Source organism: Cucurbita moschata, unplaced genomic scaffold, assembly GCF_002738365.1.
Source record: "Cucurbita moschata cultivar Rifu unplaced genomic scaffold, Cmos_1.0 Cmo_Scf00006, whole genome shotgun sequence".
NCBI classification, from domain to species: Eukaryota; Viridiplantae; Streptophyta; class Magnoliopsida; order Cucurbitales; family Cucurbitaceae; genus Cucurbita; species Cucurbita moschata.
Window position 1 is genome coordinate 2,273,958 of NW_019268522.1, and position 18,635 is coordinate 2,292,592.

The 18,635-nt window shown below is 38.7% G+C and overlaps 3 protein-coding genes across 6 annotated transcripts; 1 reads left to right on the plus strand and 2 right to left on the minus strand.

The window, feature by feature from the left end:
* Window positions 1–1,668: 1,668 nt before the first annotated feature.
* On the plus strand, window positions 1,669–2,432 carry LOC111443924 (26S proteasome regulatory subunit 4 homolog B-like). Its single transcript, XM_023081782.1, has 3 exons — window positions 1,669–1,933; window positions 1,972–2,148; window positions 2,227–2,432. Exons 1-3 carry the CDS (start codon window positions 1,691–1,693, stop codon window positions 2,332–2,334), a joined length of 528 nt encoding a protein of 175 aa, XP_022937550.1. The 5' UTR covers window positions 1,669–1,690; the 3' UTR covers window positions 2,335–2,432.
* Window positions 2,433–2,666: 234 nt separating this feature from the next.
* LOC111443923 (FGGY carbohydrate kinase domain-containing protein-like) lies at window positions 2,667–10,284 on the minus strand. The gene is made up of 15 exons (XM_023081781.1): window positions 10,050–10,284; window positions 8,525–8,604; window positions 8,140–8,257; window positions 7,832–8,010; window positions 7,243–7,325; window positions 6,971–7,155; window positions 6,747–6,808; window positions 6,080–6,182; window positions 5,879–5,998; window positions 4,998–5,117; window positions 4,759–4,879; window positions 4,498–4,654; window positions 3,536–3,608; window positions 3,069–3,196; window positions 2,667–2,985 (listed from the first exon to the last, which is right to left on the minus strand). Exons 1-15 carry the CDS (start codon window positions 10,231–10,233, stop codon window positions 2,863–2,865), a joined length of 1,836 nt encoding a protein of 611 aa, XP_022937549.1. The 5' UTR covers window positions 10,234–10,284; the 3' UTR covers window positions 2,667–2,862.
* Window positions 10,285–12,733: 2,449 nt separating this feature from the next.
* On the minus strand, window positions 12,734–18,244 carry LOC111444260 (UBX domain-containing protein 1-like). 4 transcript variants are annotated; one of them, XM_023082288.1, is made up of 10 exons: window positions 18,094–18,244; window positions 16,802–16,897; window positions 16,588–16,664; window positions 15,955–16,034; window positions 15,769–15,829; window positions 15,541–15,608; window positions 15,359–15,440; window positions 13,971–14,126; window positions 13,681–13,800; window positions 12,734–13,080 (listed from the first exon to the last, which is right to left on the minus strand). In XM_023082288.1, exons 2-10 carry the CDS (start codon window positions 16,893–16,895, stop codon window positions 12,910–12,912), a joined length of 909 nt encoding a protein of 302 aa, XP_022938056.1. In that variant the 5' UTR covers window positions 16,896–16,897; window positions 18,094–18,244; the 3' UTR covers window positions 12,734–12,909. The 4 variants fall into 4 exon arrangements, with proteins under 4 accessions (XP_022938056.1, XP_022938054.1, XP_022938055.1 ...); XM_023082286.1 differs by lacking the exon at window positions 18,094–18,244 and adding an exon at window positions 17,991–18,084; XM_023082287.1 differs by lacking the exon at window positions 18,094–18,244 and adding an exon at window positions 17,973–18,084.
* Window positions 18,245–18,635: the final 391 nt, after the last annotated feature.

Sequence of the window (18,635 nt, forward strand, 5' to 3'; positions counted from 1 at the left end):
CTCGTTTTCTTTTAATCTAGTAAATAGGAGGACCAAGGTAGTAAAAGAATTTCTTCGAGAATAGTGAATAGGAGGATGATTTTATTAAAGAAATTCTTCGGAGTAATAAATAAGAGGGTCAGAGTAATTAATAAAATCTCGTTCAAATTTTAACTTAAATGAAAAATTGTCATTACTTTTAGATCTAACTATTGAGAGTCTGATCGAAGTTCGACATTAGCAATGAAAGAGAAAGATCATGAGTATGTAAGAAATAATATCTTAATTGGTATGAGACGACGTTTTAAGTGAATATAGAGATGTTGGAAAGATCTATTGTTCCTGACGCTAACATACATTAAACAATACATACGAAAATTGTCAATATTCTCAATGGTCCTATCGCATGAAAAAAAATATTACAAGTGTTCGTGAGATGAGATGAAATTTGTTGAATGTTCGAGTTTTTGAACACTTTAATACAATAAAGTAATACAACTAACCAAATAGAAAAAAAAAAAGAATAAACGATTCATGAAAGCATTGAAACCGATTGGATTTTATCAAGAATGAAACAAAATTAGAGGTTAAACAAACTTACGATGAATAAATATGGAGATCGTTCCCGTAAGTCTTTAAATTCCTAGTACGCAGTCTCTCAAAATAAAATTTAGTTTTCCAGGAGTTCTATTTAAAGGCACTAAAAAATCTTTCTAAATTTTATTTAAATTATATTTAAATAAAATTATCTTTTAACTAGTATATATTTTTAAAGTTTAAAATTAAATATATTAAATATTATCTTTTAATTAATTTCCATCCGTCAAATATATATTTAATCTCAAGTTTAAAATTAAATATATTTTTTTATTAATATTTTCAAATTAATTAAAAGATAATATCTTTTAATTAATTTGAATCTCAATCAAATATATATTTTTATAATTAATTAATATTTTCAAATTAATTTAAAGATAGTATTATATTTAATATTATCTTTAAATTAATTTGAATCTCAACCAAATATATATTTTTATAGTTAATTAATATTTTCAAATTAATTAAAAGATAATATCTTTAAATTATTTTGAATCTCAATCAAATATATATTTTTATAGTTAAAAATTAAATATATATATATATATATATTTTTGTTAATATTTAATATATTAAATATTAATTTAATTATTTTAAATATTAAATATTAATTTAAATGTTTTAAATTAAAATTTATTTTGGTGAGTTTTCATCCTTCGTGTAGATAGACATAATTATAAAGTCACGTGTCAAAATTCATATCGAAACTTTGACTTCTAAAGTTATGACCCGAGTCTATCCAACTCTCTTCGAGTTTGTCTTCGATATTCGTGTTGCCTCCATTACCTCGAACTTTGTATATGCCTCATTTTGAATTGAATAAACACTCTTGATGTGAAACTCCGACTTTTAAGATTATGACCTGAGTCTATTTAGCTCTCTTCGAGCTTGTTTTCGATACTCGTGTCACTTCCATTCTCTCGAACTTTGTTTATGCCTCATTTTGACTTGAATAAACACTCCGAAACTCCGACTTTTAAGGTTATGGCTCGAGCCTATCCAGGTCTCTTCGAACTTGTATTCAATACTCGTGTCGTCTCCCTCCTCTCCAACTTTGTTTATATCTCATATTGGCTTGAATAACACTTCTTTTCTCACTCTCTTTAACACAAAAATGGGTCAGGGCAATCCCGGCGGAACCAACCACCAAGAGGGTTTTCGCGGTGGCCGGAAGCACGATGACCCCAACAGGGACAAGAAATTTGAACCAGCGGCGCCTCCGTCGCGCGTCGGCCGCAAGCAGAGAAAACAGAAGGATCCCAACGCCGCCGCCCGCCTCCCGACGGTCACCCCTCACACCAAGTGCAAGCTTCGGCTTCTGAAGCTCGAGCGAGTCAAGGACCACTTGCTCATGGAGGAAGAGTTCGCTGCCAATCAAGAGCGACTAAGCCTCAGGAAGAGAAGAATGAAGAAGATAGATCTAAGGTCGATGACCTTCGTGGCTCGCCGATGAGTGTCGGGAATCATGCGATTGTGTCGTCGTCTGTTGGTCCGGAGTACTATGTGGGGATCTTGTCGTTTGTCGATAAACACCAGTTGGAGCCTGGATGTGCCATTCTTATGCACAACAAGGTAGGCTTTGTTTCATGTTTCAGTTCATAATCTGCCAATGTTTCATCGCTTTAATTGGACAATCCTCTTCAATTCTAGGTTACTAGGCTATTGTTTTCTTCTCGTTCATGTGCTATTACTATGTTCAAACATCAATTTCTCAAGGAAGGCAATCCCAATTCAAGCCAGGGTTTAAACATCAATTGATCCTATGTATGTATATATATAGAGAGATAAAAACAGAGTCACAGAGCATTTCAATGAAAGAAGAATCATAGGCAGCAGCACACGCGCGCACACACATATATATAGAAATGCTCTCTCTCTCTCTCTATATATATATAATGCCCTCTCTATATGTATATATATAGAGAGAGCCATATACATATATATGTATGTATATATATAGAGAGAGAGAGAGTCACAGAGCATTTCAATGAAAGAATAATCATAGGCAGTAGCACATACATCTATATACATATGTATGTATATGTGTGTGTGTGTATATATATAGAGAGAGAGAGAGAGAGAGATGTGTATGACTAAAAACTTGAGCTTTTCAACAGATAGAACCAATATCAGAACTGTGGAAATGTTTTCCTTATTCCAGAAAGGTAAAGCTAGAAGCTGATGAAGCTAAGCAGCAAGCGAGACAGAGCTTGACAAACCAAAGAACACAAACAAATGGAATAAACAAGATGAAAGTGTTTGTGATTCCATACCGAGCGACACCAGCTAAGACAGAGCTTCTGCCATTATGGAGCGATGAGACAACTGTTTCTTGTAAAGCTCTCCGAAAATACGGTACTTAGCGTCATGGTATACCTTCACCTTTGGCTCTGTACATGGATAAATCACCTGCCAGTTGAACCAACAATGGTTAACTCCAAGAAAACAAATAAGCGAAGCTGAATGATCATGAGGAGACAGTTTATGCATACTTGGCCAGCAGCATTCAGTGATTTCATGGCCTCTTGCAGAGTAGAATACTTTCTACTAGCCACGGCTCCAAGAATTGCTGCACCTAACAGCACCGACTCGTTTTCCCGGGGTAAAATAATAGGACAACCTGCTCACCATCACCAAAATTTTAAAGGTATAAGCTAATTTAGGGAACGATTATGGATTTATAAGTAAGAAATATATCTCTATTGATATGAGGTCTTTTGAGAAAGTCCAAAGCAAAGTAACGAGAGTTTATGCTTAAAGTGGACAATATCATACTATTGTAGAAATCCGTGATTGACATCCTATAGCCTTCTACATTGTTGTGGTGCGGATATACACTCAGTAATATTAGATTTGTCTCAACTTATGGAAAAGAGCAGTCCAAAATGCTTAGTTGTTCATGATGCAAATAGAAGAACATGTAAGAAAATATGATGAAAAAGGGGAGGTGAAACGCAACCAATAATATCGGCGTGCTCTTGAATGAACAATGAATTCTTTGCTAGGCCACCACATGCAAGTAAAGTGTTGATCTGTTGGAGGAGAAACAAAAGTAAAATTACATTCGAGAAAGCATAATGCTGAGACAGATATATAACTTTTGCCCAAGAACCATTTCAAAATCACAAGATGAGATCACCAAATTTACGTGAGAGATACATGTAACAGCCCAAGTCTACCGCTAGTAGATATGGTTCGTTTTGGCTCATTACGTATCACCGTCAGCCTCACGGTTTTAAAACGCGTCTACTAGGGAGAGATTTCTACACCCTTATAAGGAATGTTTCATTCCCCTCTTCAACCGATGTGGGATCTTACAATCCACCCCTGTTGGGGGCTAGCATCCTTGCTGACACACCGCTCGGTGTCTGGCTCTAATACCATTTGTAGCAGCCCAAGCCCACCGCTAGCAGATAATGTCCGCTTTAGCCCGTTACGTATTGCCGTTAGCCTCACGATTTTAAGACGCGTCAATTAGGGAGAGGTTTCCACACCCTTATAAAACTGCTTCATTCCCCTCTTCAACAGATGTGAGATCTAACAATCCACCCCTCTTGGGGGCTAGTGTCCTCGCTGACACACCGCTCGGTGCTGACTTCGATACCATTTGTAATAACCCAAGCCCACCACTAGCAGATAATGTCTGCTTTAGCCCATTACGTATTGTCGTCAGCCTCACAGTTTTAAAACGTATCTACTAGAGAGAGGTTTCCACACCCTTTTAAGGAATGCTTCGTTTCTCTCTCCAACTGACATAGGATCTCACAATACATGAGCAAATGTCGACGACTCCACGACATAAAAGGCTAGAAGAACTAAACATAATTAAAGGAAATCAGATGGAAAAGAAGGATAACTAATCAACATTGGCAAGTATCCAATCCCACTTGTCAAGGATAAAAAAAGATGAGTTCACCATACCTTGTGACCATGGGAATTGCAGTGCTCCACAATATGGCGTGTACCATATGCAATAGCCTGTACTGTGGCAAGGTACAAGATAGCCAGCTCTTGCTCGCTTGTGTCAAGTGTTAAGCCATAGATCACTCCTTTAGACTTCGGATCCGAAATGGGAGACCTAATCCATGATGCAATCAAGTTCATGACAATCTATATAAGGGAAAGGAACAAAAAGTGCTCTTGTAAGAATTACTCAATGAATGTTTTAAGTCATCCATTCACCTATTTCCATGAAAATCAGGAAGTACGTGTGTATCTTCAGTCAAAGCAGCAAGAAATGGACTCTTCAGATCAACCATCAAATCCTCTAACAACTTATTCAAAATATCGAACACAGAGATATCTGGATGGTTAAAGAACAAAAGAATTACAGATAAGACACTATCATTAAGCATACCCTACTTTAACCAGGGTAGTCAGGATTAACATTAAAGTAAAATTAACAACAAAAAATGCCCTACTTTGTGAAGCAGCACGATTTGCAAGATGAGGAGAGGCAACATGATTTTGAATTATGTGATCAAGTAGAGCACCAGTAGCACTTTGACCACCTTCAGTGAGCCAATACTCAGGTACCATTGCTGACATTCAGAAAAATAATAGATAAAATACAAATTCTTAGCCAAATTCCTAGTTTTCAAAATTTCGTTTGTAGTTTGAAAGCCAGCGTAAAAAACAGATAACGAAACAAAAAACAAAGAAACCCACGGTAGAAGGACATTAACTCGTTAAGAAAAGTTGTTTTCTCGTTTTAGTATCATACCATATCTACTAAACATTGTCCTAAGCATAAAATAAGGAAGAAAAAAAATTATTTACTCGTGTCTATAAGACCTCACAACCTCAACCCTATCGAGAACAAAAGAAAAACAAAGAAACCCATAGTAGAAGGACATTAACTTGTTAAGAAAAGTTGTTTTCTCGTTTTAGTATCATACCATATCCACTAAAGATTGTCCTAAGCATAAAATAAGGAAGAAAAAAAATCATTTACTCGTGCCTATAAAACCTCACAACCTCAACCCTGTCGAGAAGACCATCATGGAGGCACTTAAATCATTATGTGAAAAAACTAAGTTTCTTTCAATATTTTTGAACGAAACGGTAAGAACGCTCACATTTGATGAATTTAACACGTACTTTTAGTTAAATATTATTGTTTGGAACAAGGAATAATTTGCACACAACATATCCATTGAAATTTTGATGGTACAAGCATTTTTTTTATTATCCTAGTTAGAACAAAGTCCACCATCTCTTTTTCTCCTTCAACAGGCAAATATTTAAAATGAAAAACAGAAAAAAAAAAAAAAAAAAAAAAAGGAATTAATTTCAATTATACCTGACCAAAATGGGCCCCAAACACCAGGAATAAAGAGCTTATCCCTTGAGACAGCCATGTGGCAAGTAGATGTTCCACAAACCAATGCCATACGATTCAATATCATCTCCTTATCGATCTCTACAACAGGCATTTTCAATATGACAGAATGAAATTCAATAAGGAAAAAGATTAAAAAGAGAATATAGGATAAACCACAACCTTTAGAATCAGAATCTTGCACACTTTCCATCACTCCAACTCCACCTGCATGAGCATCAATCAATGAGGTACCAACAGGGATTCCAGCAACCAAACCCAGCTCCTGATAAGCATAAAGAAATAACAATTTCATCAAATTAAAATGACTTCATTAACTAGATTATTATAACGACCCAGGCCCACCGTTAGCAGATATTGTTCTCTTTGGGCTTTCCCTTTCGGGCTTCCCCTCAAGGTTTTAAAACGCGTCTGCTGGGGAAGGTTTCAATACCCTTATAAATGGTGGTTTGTTCTCCTCCCCAACCAACGTGGGACATCACAATCCACTCCCTTCGGAGTCCAGTGTCCTCGATCGCCCCCAAATCCACCCCAAAGGGGGCCCAGTGTCCTTACTGGCACACCACCTCGTGTCTACCCCCTTTCGGGGAACAACGAGAAGGCTGACACATCGTCCGGTGTTTGGCTCTAATACCATCTGTAACAACCTAGATCTACCGCTAGCAGATATTGTCCTCTTTTGGCTTCCCCTCAAGGCTTTAAAACGCGTCTGCTAGAGGAAGGTTTCCACACCCTTATAAATGGTGGTTTGTTCTCCTCCCCAACCACATCACAATTATTCTTTGCCCTCATTATAACGTATCAAAATTTTGTATACAATATTTCTTACCTTTGCAGCTATTGGAGTCAGACCAGAGCCCAAGGGGTGACCAGGGAATGCTACACTTCTTCCTGATGACATTATACATTGTTAACCAATGAGCACAGAGGAAAAAATAGTTCAAGCCCCATAAAAGGTAGCTCTGCACCAAGAACACGTCAGTGCAAAATGATGGCGGAATTTTAAGTCTTTCATCAATCAAAACACTCAAAACCGAAGTAATTCAACCAGACCTATTTTGGCATGGTGACCATCAACAAGATCTGCTAAACCAATTTCCTCCCAGAAATCATCATCCCATCCACAAGCCTCCATATCTCGAGAATCCTTTTCATTGTACTGTGACATGTGTGCATGACCCAGGTAGGTCCATTTGCACACAGTGGTGCAGAGACTGCGAGTATCATCACCTGTTGCTCTAGAACATGCAGGCAATGGCAATGAGGTAAGAGAGGTATCGAGACTTGGGATCATACAAAAGCAAGAGGTTTGATTGATTCTTTACCTGTATGATAACCAGTCACTCAAATCCATCCACCTGAACACCATCGACCATGTATCTGGTAAATTTTCTTTCACCCAGAGAAGCTGCAAAAATAATCTGTATCATAGCATATTCCATGACTGTGAATCTGTAAAAAAAGGTATATCATGCACTTCATTTCAATAGTCAAAGACCAGATTATAGAACAGAAAAAGTAGAAACTAGAAACGAAAAAAGGAAAAAAAAAGATGTATCATGCACTTCTCTCAATTGAAAAACATAGAATTTGAGATCAAAGAACAGTTATTTTGATCCAAAAGCATTTTTTCCACTCAGAAAATCAAGCCAAGAGAATCACACAGAGTTCGTTGTATGAGAGAAATCATAGACATTCAATGATGAAGATAGATCATGAGAAATAATGTTTTATTTTAGCAAAATTACATCGTTCCTTTCCGTTTTCATTTCTTAACTTTTTGTAATTTAAAACCCAAGGATCATAGATTTCAGATATATCTTATACTAAATAAATGAAAAATGGTTCCTTTTCTAATGCAAATATGTATATCACAAAAAATAACAATGGGATTATAAACATCTATTTAGATACCTTCGGTGGCTGCATCTCAGGGGAAAGAGATCCACCACAGTATTGTAGAACAGTTGAATTGAAAGAATTGATCCTTTCAGCCTGCTCTACTGCTCTATGATCCATCCACACTATTACATTTCTTCTTGAATCACCACTCCAAGACACTGTAACTGGTGAACCATCAGCATCAACTGCCACTGCAGACAACCATTTCAAATGAAAATTTGTAGAGACTCCATCAAATGCTAATTAAAGGAGTTATTATTTCGTGAGCCGATCAGTCTTTAATAGAGCAAGATAAAATGACCAACTAAATGCATACAGACCAAGTGAACAGGTAGCAGCAAATCCAAGACCCTTCACTTCCTCCCCTGAGATGTTCGCCTTGGAACATGCTGATTTCACCGCTGCACAGACTGCATGCCAGATATCTGTCGAGGATTGCTGGTTTGAAACAGAAAGCTCATAAATAATCATGCATGCTCCACATGCTATTTTAGGCAGCAAGCCGTCATAAAATTTTGAAACTCAATTTCCAATTAAAATACAATCCTAAGAGTTCCACAAAATTGTACGAGCTTTTTGACAATGGCTTCACAAGGTTGAGTTAATTTATTGTCATATGGGTTCATGTTGTCTAACATATAATGCAAATTTGATTTTTGATCCGACTGGTACCACCTATTGAGCTCAACTCACTATGAACATTACCTCGATAAAATTTCCATCTTTCCAAATTTGTATTGGGCTGCTAGAAGAACCCAAAAGCTTCCCACTCTCGTCAAAAATACCTAAAATAGAAGTCCATAACAATAAATGTTTAACAGTCAGAGAAGGCAATCAGAGGAACCAGAATTTAGATAGGAAGGCTAACAAACATGGACTATAATAGTTCACTTTTTTATTGAAAACATGGACTCCTTTGCCTAGTAACTAACCAACACTTGAAACGAAGCTGACTACAAGTTAATTGCCAGTAGAACCCACAATTCTTTACTGATTTAGGTCAAAACAAGTATAAAAAATCTCTTTTCAGGCACTTCTCAATGATTGAGAAGCATCCAATCAAGCCCCGACCCAAACCAAGCACCCAATGTAGGAAATGAAGGGCACATATGGCCCAAAACTGATCTCTCTACTTAGAAAAATTATTGAATGAGGCCACCACACTTAGCTATCTCCATTAGATGTGCATTCAATAATCTACATGTCCGTGATAATTAGATACTATTTCTCTCTCATCCATCTAACCACCAGCCACCGACAGCCACCGACAGCCTCCGAATAATTTCTCCTCTACTTACAATACTCTCTCGTACTGCTACTTGGCTAAGTAATACAATACTCTCTCCTACTGCTACTTGGCAGGCAAAGTAATGGCCAAATCCACCGCTAACATCCACCGCTAACAGATATTGTCCTCTTTCTACATTTTCTTTCAAACTTCCCCTCAATATTTTTAAAATGCGTCTGCTAGGGAGAGGTTTCCACACCCTTATAAAGAATATTTCGTTCTCCTCCCCAACCAATGTAACGCCCTAAGTCCACTGCTAGCAGATATTGTCCTCTTTGGGCTTTTCCTTTCGAACTTCCTCTCAAGGTTTATAAAACCCGTCTGCTAGGGAGAGGTTTCCACACCCTTATAAAGAATATTTCGTTCTCCTCCCCAACCAATGTAACGCCCCAAGTCCATTGCTAGCAGATATTGTCCTCTTTAGGCTTTTCCTTTCGGGTTTCCCCTCAAGGTTTTTAAAACGCATCTACTAGAGAGAGGTTTCTACACCCTTATAAAGAATGCTTCGTTCTCCTCCCCAACCGACGTGGGATCAAAGTGCCAACCAATAACTCCTGTGCCATCTAACTGACTAACCTACCCCCAAAAACTAACCTCCAGTTGATTATCCATATAAGTATAACGCACCAGCTAACCATCCAGATAAAGTGACCTCTAATCGATCACCCATATAATTATGACACTCCCTCTCCCACTTCAATTCGTTCTCACCTCACATCGACACTGTCCAATACCCTTTAAATCTCTTAGTACATAGAATAAAAATAGACAAATCCATATCCTTCATCCTTAATTCCATAAACGCACACAAAATCGCACACGCAGTTCCAATGCATCCCCATTCGGACCCCAAATTGAAGACTCGAAACAAACGCAATATATCCAGATGAAAACAATATCGCTTGGAAAGTTGCATAAAGATAAGCGAGGAAATGGAAAAACCTGCGCGAGCACTGCCGGTGCCAACGTCGACGCCGAGGAAGACCGATTGACGGGGAATGACGGCGTCGGTTCCAGAATCCATTCCGACGGCGGAGGAAGGGAATCGAGTAGGAAGGGATTGGAAGCTTTGCTCCTGCCCGAGCAATGGAGCAGTCTCGGACAAGGAAATTCTACTGGCGGACATTTTTGGATGTGACGTTTCTATAATCTGGATTTTTTTGTGTGTTTATCTGCCAATTAATCATTGATCAATCAATCCTATTTTGTGATTAGGGCATTAATTACGTTGATATATTTAAAGATTAAATTATAAAAAAGAATTAAAAAAAAAAAAAAAAAAACTCAATTAACAGTTCATCCTTATTAAATTCAAGTCTATAGCTAGCAGATATTAGCTGCTTCAGTCGATTACCTCTTTTCAGTAGACACATTTTAAAAGCGGTTAGACTGATGATAATATGTAAGAGGCTAAAACAAACAATATCTACTGGCAATAAACTTAGTTTGTTACATCATATGTTCTAGCTGCTCCAGCCCATTACCTCTCCCCTGGTAGATACTTTTTAAAAATTGTTAGATTGATGATAATATGTAACAGGGCTAAAACAGACAATATCTACTAGCAATGAACTTGGTTTGTTATAACACGTGTTCTTCAAACTCCATGCAAGCTCCACAGTCACTATCGTATTTTCAGATCTCCACTGATTCGAACTTTCATCTAAACTTGTAATGAAATTTTTTTTAAAGATCCAAAGTAATATTACGATTTAAAAAGATTAATATATATTTTTTAAATAATTATAAAAGTCTTTCTTTCAAACTTGTCTCAGTTTATTGCACATTTGAACACTCACAAACCGTTCAAAATTACTTCGTAAAATCAATTAGAATGTTGTATAGAAAATCGACATGACAATGACTGGATGCTTGTTTATAATAAATTTGAAAGAAAGATATTTTGTCACGTCGAATATGACTTTAAGCATAGTCGTCACAACATGTATATGATGCAAAGCGGGCACGTTTTGAATACAGATGATTGGGAGTTGCTACCGTTTTTCCTGATATACGAGCTCGAAGACGATTCGACAACCTATGATATATCTATGCTTTAAGCTCAAAACCCATCAAGAACAAATCATCATTCATTGCTGGAATCATTGAAAAAAACATCTCAAGGGATAGTGTCTCATTTATATGTCGCCTCAGTGATTGCAGGATTGAAGGTAGGTTGAAGAACTGTAAAACTTTCCCACATGTAGCATGGAAACTATGGAAGCTAAGAAAAGTATTGGTATTAAGATGCAATCAGAGAGGATTCCATGAGCTTTCTGTTGGTTACAGGGAATGATGGCACCTGAATCAGGTCGGTGGAGAGATGTCAAGGCGGGTTGGAGCGGCCATGGAAGGGGGGACGGAGCTTAAAAGCCATAGGGGTTGGAGCAGCCATGGAAGGGAGGACAGAGCTTAAAAGACATATGTGAGATCCCACATTGGTTGAGGAGGAGAACGAAGCATTCTTTATAAGGGCGTGGAAACCTCTCCCTAGCAGACGCATTTTAAAAACTTTGAGGAGAAGCCTGAAAGGGAAAGCCTAAAGAGGACAATATTTGCTAACGATGGGATTGAACTGTTACCAATAGTATCAGAGTCAAGACACTGGGCGATGTGCCAGCGAGAATGCTGAACCCTGATGGGGGTAGATACGAGGCGGTGTGCAAGCAAGGACGCTGGACCCCGAAGGGGGTAGATTGAAGGGTCCCACATCGATTGGAGAAGGGAACAAGTGTCACCAAGAACGCTGGGCTCCGAAGGAGGGTGAATTGTGAGATCCCACATCAGTTGAAGAGGATAATGAAATATTCTTTATAAGTGTGAACAAGTGTCACCAAGAACGCTGGGCCCCGAAGAAGGGTGAATTGTGAGATCCCACATCAGTTGAAGAGGATAATGAAATATTCTTTATAAGTGTGTGGAAACCTCTCCCTAGCAAATGCGTTTTAAAAACTTTGAGGAAAATCCTAAAGAGAACAATATTGGCTAACAATGAACTTGAACTGTTACAAATAATACCAGAGCCAGACATTGGGTAATGTGCCAGCGAGGAGGCTGAACCCCGAAGGAGGTAAACACAAGGCGGTGTGCCAGTAAGGACGCTGGCCCCAAAGGGGGTAGATTGGAGGATCCCACATCGATTGGAGATGAGAACGAGTGCTACCGAGGACGCTGGGCCTCAAAGGAGGGTGAATTGTGAGATCTTACATCGGTTGGAGAGAAGTACAAAACATCTTTATAAGGGTGTGAAAACCTCCCATTAGCAAACACGTTTTAAAAACCTTAAGGGGAAATCCAAAAGAGAAAACCCAAAAAGGACTATATCTGCTAGCAGTGGGATTGAACTTGAGTTGTTACCGTCCATAGGGTTGAAGCCGCCATGGAAGGGAGGACAGAGCTCAGAAGCCATAAGGGTTGGAGCAAGAGGGAAAGGGAGAAGTCTCTTGGGGAATGGCTTAGCATTTCCTATGATAAACGACCACGTTAGCCACCTCCGGACCAGACGACCAGCTGAAGGACAACGTGGCGCTAGCTAAAGACTCAAAACTAACAGAGAACATAAAATTTTTGGACATAATTAACTCAGGAAAGAGAGGCTTCAAGGAACTCTCATAAGCATAGCAGAAAGATTCAGCCAAAAGGCTTCATTTTATGCATTCAAATCACCACTGATATCACACAATCATTTGAGAAAGTAATTCTACAAAGCACAGAGTTCTTAAGTACAAGTCCAAATCCCAAAGCAAGAAGGCTATGTGCCTTCTCTTTCTGGTTTTGGACAAATTCAATAAACCAAAGTTGATCATAGAATGCCAAAAAAGGGATTTGTCATTGCAGATTCCAATAACAATCCAGCCGTGACTAAAACGTCCCGGTCGACCTTGTCACGAGGAAGGTAGAGAAAGTCTCCGTCTCTCTGAAAGCCACAAAGCTCGAGAAACTCGATCCCTTCTTTCAAACTCCCAACTCTTTCCTGTTGAAATATGAACATTTAGTTGGATCTCATGCTTAAATTTTCATAAAGCTTAATTTGCAATAAGGAAGGGAGACGTGTTGCCTATGGCTACATGATGGATGTCCCGGTCTTGCTTGACCAAGACGTGATGTCCTGGTTGCATGCCCGTTCCAAACCCCTTTTTACATGCTTTCATCCTACATAGGTCTTTACCATTTCATGGGTCAATACGGAGGTGTATGACCGTTCATCAAAACCATATCTACACCTATCAGAGCTAAAATGCCCCAAAATGTACTATAGGGAGATATGACTAGTTGTCACTTCTTCCTACCCTGAATTAAATGTTATTTAAGCCGTCGTATTTCTTTATTTGCTTATAGTCATATAACGTTGTCCGCGATGTCCGAATTTCTCAGGGCTGACTTGTTCGCTTGGTTAGAACAAGTGTCGCACAATCACTGTCCTGCTATAGCAAGAGTGCGATTGTGACACTAAGCACTATAAGAAACTTCTGGGCCTCATTGGTGAATGATATATACATTTTCGTAGAAACTTACTCGCTGTTATATCTACGACGTTCGTATCATAATCAACATATTGGATTTGAAAACTTACCTGGAACAAAGGATTACCGAGCGGAATCTTCCGAACCCTTTCCTCATCAGGATTTCTTGCTACATTTCTAACATAGGTGAAGAGGGTTTGGAAGGCATTTCTCACTTTTTCAGGATCATCCTGGAATCCACAAATAGAACAATTAGGAGTAACAAAAACAACAAAGGATCGACAAAGGATTTTACGGTGAGACGATACCGAAATCATGACATTGTGCTCGAATCATGAGCGGTAAAGCTCCATAAGAATGCTACGTAAATGACCCGAGCGTTTTCCACATATATCATTACCTTTTGATTGTGCCTAAGAGACCTTAAACATTCTCTCATTGAGCCTGAATTTTGTGATTTATGTTCATACTTTTCCTGTGCTCCAATTGTGATGGCTTTAGCAGCAATGCTTCTAGTTACTTCAGAGGGCATTCCAAGATCCCTTTTTCTTTCTATCTGTACAGACGCGTATACGAGTCGACAACGGAAAAACATAGATAGAAATCAATTTCATGTATACGAGTCGACAATGGAAAAGAGTAACAGCCCAAGCCCACTGCTAGCAGATATTGTCCTTTTTGAGCTTTCCCTTTCGAGGTTCCCCTCGAGGATTTTAAAACGCATCTTCTTGAGAGAGGTTCTCACACTCTTATAAAGGGTGTTTCGTTCTCCTCCCCAACCGATGTGGGATCTCACAATCCACCCCCTTTCAAGGCCTAGCGTCCTTGCTGACACACTGCCTCATGTCCACCCCCCTTCGAGGTTCAACCTCCTCGCTGGCACATTGCCTGGTGTCTGGCTCTGATACAATTTGTAACGGCTCAAGCCTACCGCTAGCAGATATTGTCCTCTTTGGGCTTTCCTCCCTTTTAGGCTTCCCTTCAAGGTTGTTAAAACGAGTCTGCTAGGGAGAGGTTTCCACACCTTTATAAAAAATGTTTCGTTCTCCTCCCAACCGATGTGGGATCTCACAATCCACCCCTCTTTGAGACCTAGCGTCCTCACTGGCACTCGTTCACTTTTCAAATCGATGTGAACCCCCCAATCCACCCCCCTTCGGGGCTCAACCTCTTCACTGGTACATCGCCTAGTGTCTGGCTCTAGTACCATTTGTAACCGCCCAAGCTCACCGCTAGCAGATATTGTCCTCTTAAGGGTGTCCCTTTTGAACTTCCCCTCAAGGTTTTTAAAACGTGTCTGCTAGGGAGAGGTTTCCACACCTTTATAAAGAATGTTTCGTTCTCCTCCCCAACGAATGTGGGATCTCATAATCCACCCCCCTTTAAGGCCTAGCGTCCTCGTTAGCACTCGTTCACTTCTCAAATCGATGTGAACCTCCCAATCCACCCCCCTTCGGGGGCTCAGCCTTTTCGCTAGCACATCGCCTAATGTCTGGCTCTGATACCATTTGTAACAGTCCAAGTCCACTGCTAACAGATATTGTCCTCTGAAGGCTTTCCCTTTTGGACTTCCCCTCAAGGTTTTAAAACGCGTCTGCTAGGGAGAGATTTCCACACCCTTATAAAGAATGCTTCGTTCTCCTCCCCAACCAACGTGGGATCTCATACTAGGACACTTGTATTGCAGGAACAATAACAACCAGTAAACAGCAGCAGCATGAAGAACAGAATTTCCAGACAGAAATCCGACAAAAACTAGAACATAAAAAAATGGAGGAGAAAGCAAACCTTGTTCTGTTCTAGTGCTTGTAAAACCTTTTCTTTTGCTTTTTTCTCCTCCTTTATCTCAGCTTGTCTAGAATCTTTATAGCTGAGCAAATAAGAACAAATCTTTCACTCCAAACAGAAAGTTACAACATTTTATGTGTCAGAGAATGATGTCAGAAACAAGATTGAACAAGAAAACACACCGTTTCCATTCAGTTCCTTCTGCCATTCGTTTCGCTTCTTGCAGTTCTTTCCCCGAACGAATTCGATCCTATAGATATCGAAAGCACTAAATCATGAAAGTTCATTTTCATGGAAACAGAATCAAAACATATTGTCATGGAGACTGGAGAGCATACAAATTTACAGATCAAATTCTAAATCAAGATAGAATTCGTTCTTTCCCGAACGAACGCGAACGAATGCGATACCTTTTCCCTTCGTTTTTCTAACTCTTTTTCTTCCTTTTCCTTTTCTTTCAGTATTTGATCCCTAAACATAGAAAAATCAATAAGAATTTAAGTGAACTATCAAAGAATTTAATATGATGGAACTGACGATTAAACAGTTCTAAGTTTATGATGGCAGTTCACAATGAACAAATTCTGGCATCATACCTTAATTCATTAGCTTTCTTTTTCGTTTCCTCTGTGATATGAAATGGTTCGGGAGATTCGATATCGATCTCTATTGCTACCTGCATAACATTTGATATGAACCCAGACATCTTAATCATGCAATATTAACGTCACCTTAAGAAGAATCAAGCTTCATTTATGCAACAAATGTTTCAAGGTACTTCAAGTGGAGCTTCATTTATTCTTAGATGGTTACAAATGTATTATGGATGGTAATTTAGAGTTATGGTGTTTCTTTAATGTATTTTAAGACGTAATCTACATAGTGGCTAATTATGGTAAAAAAGTACGAAGGTTACAACTCTTGGAATGCCTCAGGACAGTTAAGGGTTTTCATTTTGAAGCTATATAAAGTCATGTATGTTATCTTTGTAAAGAGGGACTTGGAAAATGTAGGAAAAGGAGCATTTGTGCTTTGCTTCAACCAATGGCTAAGTTTCTTTGCAATTCTATGTAGAATCATTCAAGCTTGATGTGATCAATCTTGCTCGTGGAGTGATTCGAATCTCGAACTAGTGTTTTTGCCTTGAGATATTTGATTAACAAGGTAATCTAAATTACAATTTATCTTAAAAACTAACCGAAGAAGTCTATATGAATAGAGAATTATACCAGGGGCACTTGATCAATATCCGGATCGTTCTCGTGATGAACGATCCAATCGATCGCATCTTCAAAGCTGGCATTTCCTGAAGAACAAAGAAAGTACTTATCTGAGAACTTGTGACATGAAGTGTAATCAATATAACTCAAATATTTTGTCAAATAACAAATCATTGCATATGATTGTTATATTCGAGCTACGAATGTCATCAATCATTCTCACCAGTAACATGAAGTGCTCGGGCTGCTCGGGCCCTCGAGAATCCTAAAGATTCGACCTTGCGTAAGAGTTTCTGTTTTACCTCCAGAAAAGCCATTCCTACGAGAGATATCAAATTTCAATTAACAACAAATTTACCAAATCATATATGCTCCTAAGAGAAAACATTAGTTATTAACAATACATCCAGAGATCCTGTAACGACCCAAACACACCACTAATAGATATTGTTTTCTTTGGGTTTTCACTTTCAGGCTTCCCCTTAAGATTTTTGAAACGCGTCTGGTAGGGAGAGGTTTCCACACCCTTGTAAAGAGTGTTTTGTTCTCCTCCTCAACCGATGTGAGATCTCACAGTACACACCACTAGCAGATATTGTCTCCTTTGGTTTTCCCTTTCAGACTTCCCCTTAAGGTTTTTGAAACGCGTCTGCTAGGGAGAGGTTTTCACACCCTTATAAAGAGTGTTTCGTTCTCCTCCCCAACCGATGTGGAATCTCACAATCCACCTCCCTTCGGGGCTAGAGAGGTTACCACACCCTTATAAAGAGTGTTTCGTTCTCTTCCCCAACCGATGTGGGATCTCACAATCCACTCCCTTTGGGTCCCAGCATCCTCGCTGGCCCTCATTCCTTTCTCCAACTGATGTGGGACCCCCACCAAATCCACCCCCTTCGAGGCTCATGTCCTTCCTGGCACATTGCCTCATGTCCACCCCTTGGGGCTCAGCCTCTTTGCTAGCACATCGCCCAGTGTCTAGCCCTGATACCATTCGTAACGGCCGAAGTCCACCGCTAGCAGATATTGTCCTCTTTGAGCTTTCCCTTACGGGCTTCCCCTCAAGGTTTTTAAAACGCGTCTGCTAGGGAGAGGTTCCCACACCCTTATAAAGAGTGTTTCATTCTCCTCCCCAACCGACGTAGGATCTCACAACTTAAATAACCAATATCTCAATGAAAAATTTCAGTTCTACCCAATATCATCCAAGTTTCAAATAAAAATTCACATTATAACTTCAAATTCCAAAAGGGTTTTTGGCATTCAAAGAAACCCAATAGATTTTCCACCTAAACTTCCTAAATTCCAGCAGCAATAAGAGAAACATAAGAACAAACAGCTGATATGAACACAACACAAAATATCCCATCAAAATCAAACTCTGTAGATAGCAGTACAAGAAATTGAAGCACAGCTTGATTTGAACAGTGTAGCTTCTTTTTGCTGAAGAACGATGCACGAGGATTTGTAAATTGAGAATGGAAGAAGACTGATAAATAAAGCTAACATACAGTTCACCTTTGTAAGAAGTTCCTAAGAAGCCGACGAGAAATTAAGGGTTTTTCACTACGAGAAGCCATTGAAGATCCCTTGCTCGCTCCTACAAATGCTTACTATATGGTACAAAAGCGTTGAATCCCACCCTTTCTATGATATGATATTATTCTCCCAAGAAAAGAATAATTTTTGTAATTTGTGTAAAGATTTTAACTTTCCACTCGGGAAAAAAAAAAAAAAAGAATATAGGTTAATTACTATTTAATTATTATGCTCGTTTTCGTTCTAAAGTAACGAATATATATATTTTGTTTACATTTTTAAAATATAGGATCATATTATTCGTTTAGTGTTGCATCAGATCATTTAGGAACATTTCAGAACTATTATTAAAATTGAAACTCGTCACAATGTTGAACCAATGTTGACTTGGTGGAACGTTGTTTTTCTAGGAAAAGTGTTCCTGTTACTGTAATGATACTTTTGAAATCGAGATGAAAGGTCAAAGGTAATATTGTAATTTTTAAAAAATAGAGATAGGTTTAAAACGACGAACAATATAT

What these genes read in the sequence shown, in the direction of transcription:
- LOC111443923 (XM_023081781.1), bottom strand. Translation starts at nt 10,233, where the DNA reads ATGTCCGCCAGTAGAATTTCCTTGTCCGAGACTGCTCCATTGCTCGGG. An exon ending in AAATCGTGCTGCTTCACAAA is followed by an intron (nt 4,880 to 4,997) that starts GTAGGGCATTTT and finishes TTAACCATCCAG; the next exon opens with ATATCTCTGTGTTCGATATT. An exon ending in AGAGCACGCCGATATTATTG is followed by an intron (nt 3,197 to 3,535) that starts GTTGCGTTTCAC and finishes GATGGTGAGCAG; the next exon opens with GTTGTCCTATTATTTTACCC.
- LOC111443924 (XM_023081782.1), top strand. Translation starts at nt 1,691, where the DNA reads ATGGGTCAGGGCAATCCCGGCGGAACCAACCACCAAGAGGGTTTTCGC. An exon ending in AGGACCACTTGCTCATGGAG is followed by an intron (nt 1,934 to 1,971) that starts GAAGAGTTCGCT and finishes ACTAAGCCTCAG; the next exon opens with GAAGAGAAGAATGAAGAAGA. An exon ending in CCATTCTTATGCACAACAAG is followed by an intron (nt 2,149 to 2,226) that starts GTAGGCTTTGTT and finishes CTTCAATTCTAG; the next exon opens with GTTACTAGGCTATTGTTTTC.
- LOC111444260 (XM_023082286.1), bottom strand. Translation starts at nt 18,084, where the DNA reads ATGTTAGCTTTATTTATCAGTCTTCTTCCATTCTCAATTTACAAATCC. An exon ending in GAAGGAACTGAATGGAAACG is followed by an intron (nt 15,441 to 15,540) that starts GTGTGTTTTCTT and finishes TTATTTGCTCAG; the next exon opens with CTATAAAGATTCTAGACAAG. An exon ending in CTCTTAGGCACAATCAAAAG is followed by an intron (nt 13,801 to 13,970) that starts GTAATGATATAT and finishes TGTGGATTCCAG; the next exon opens with GATGATCCTGAAAAAGTGAG.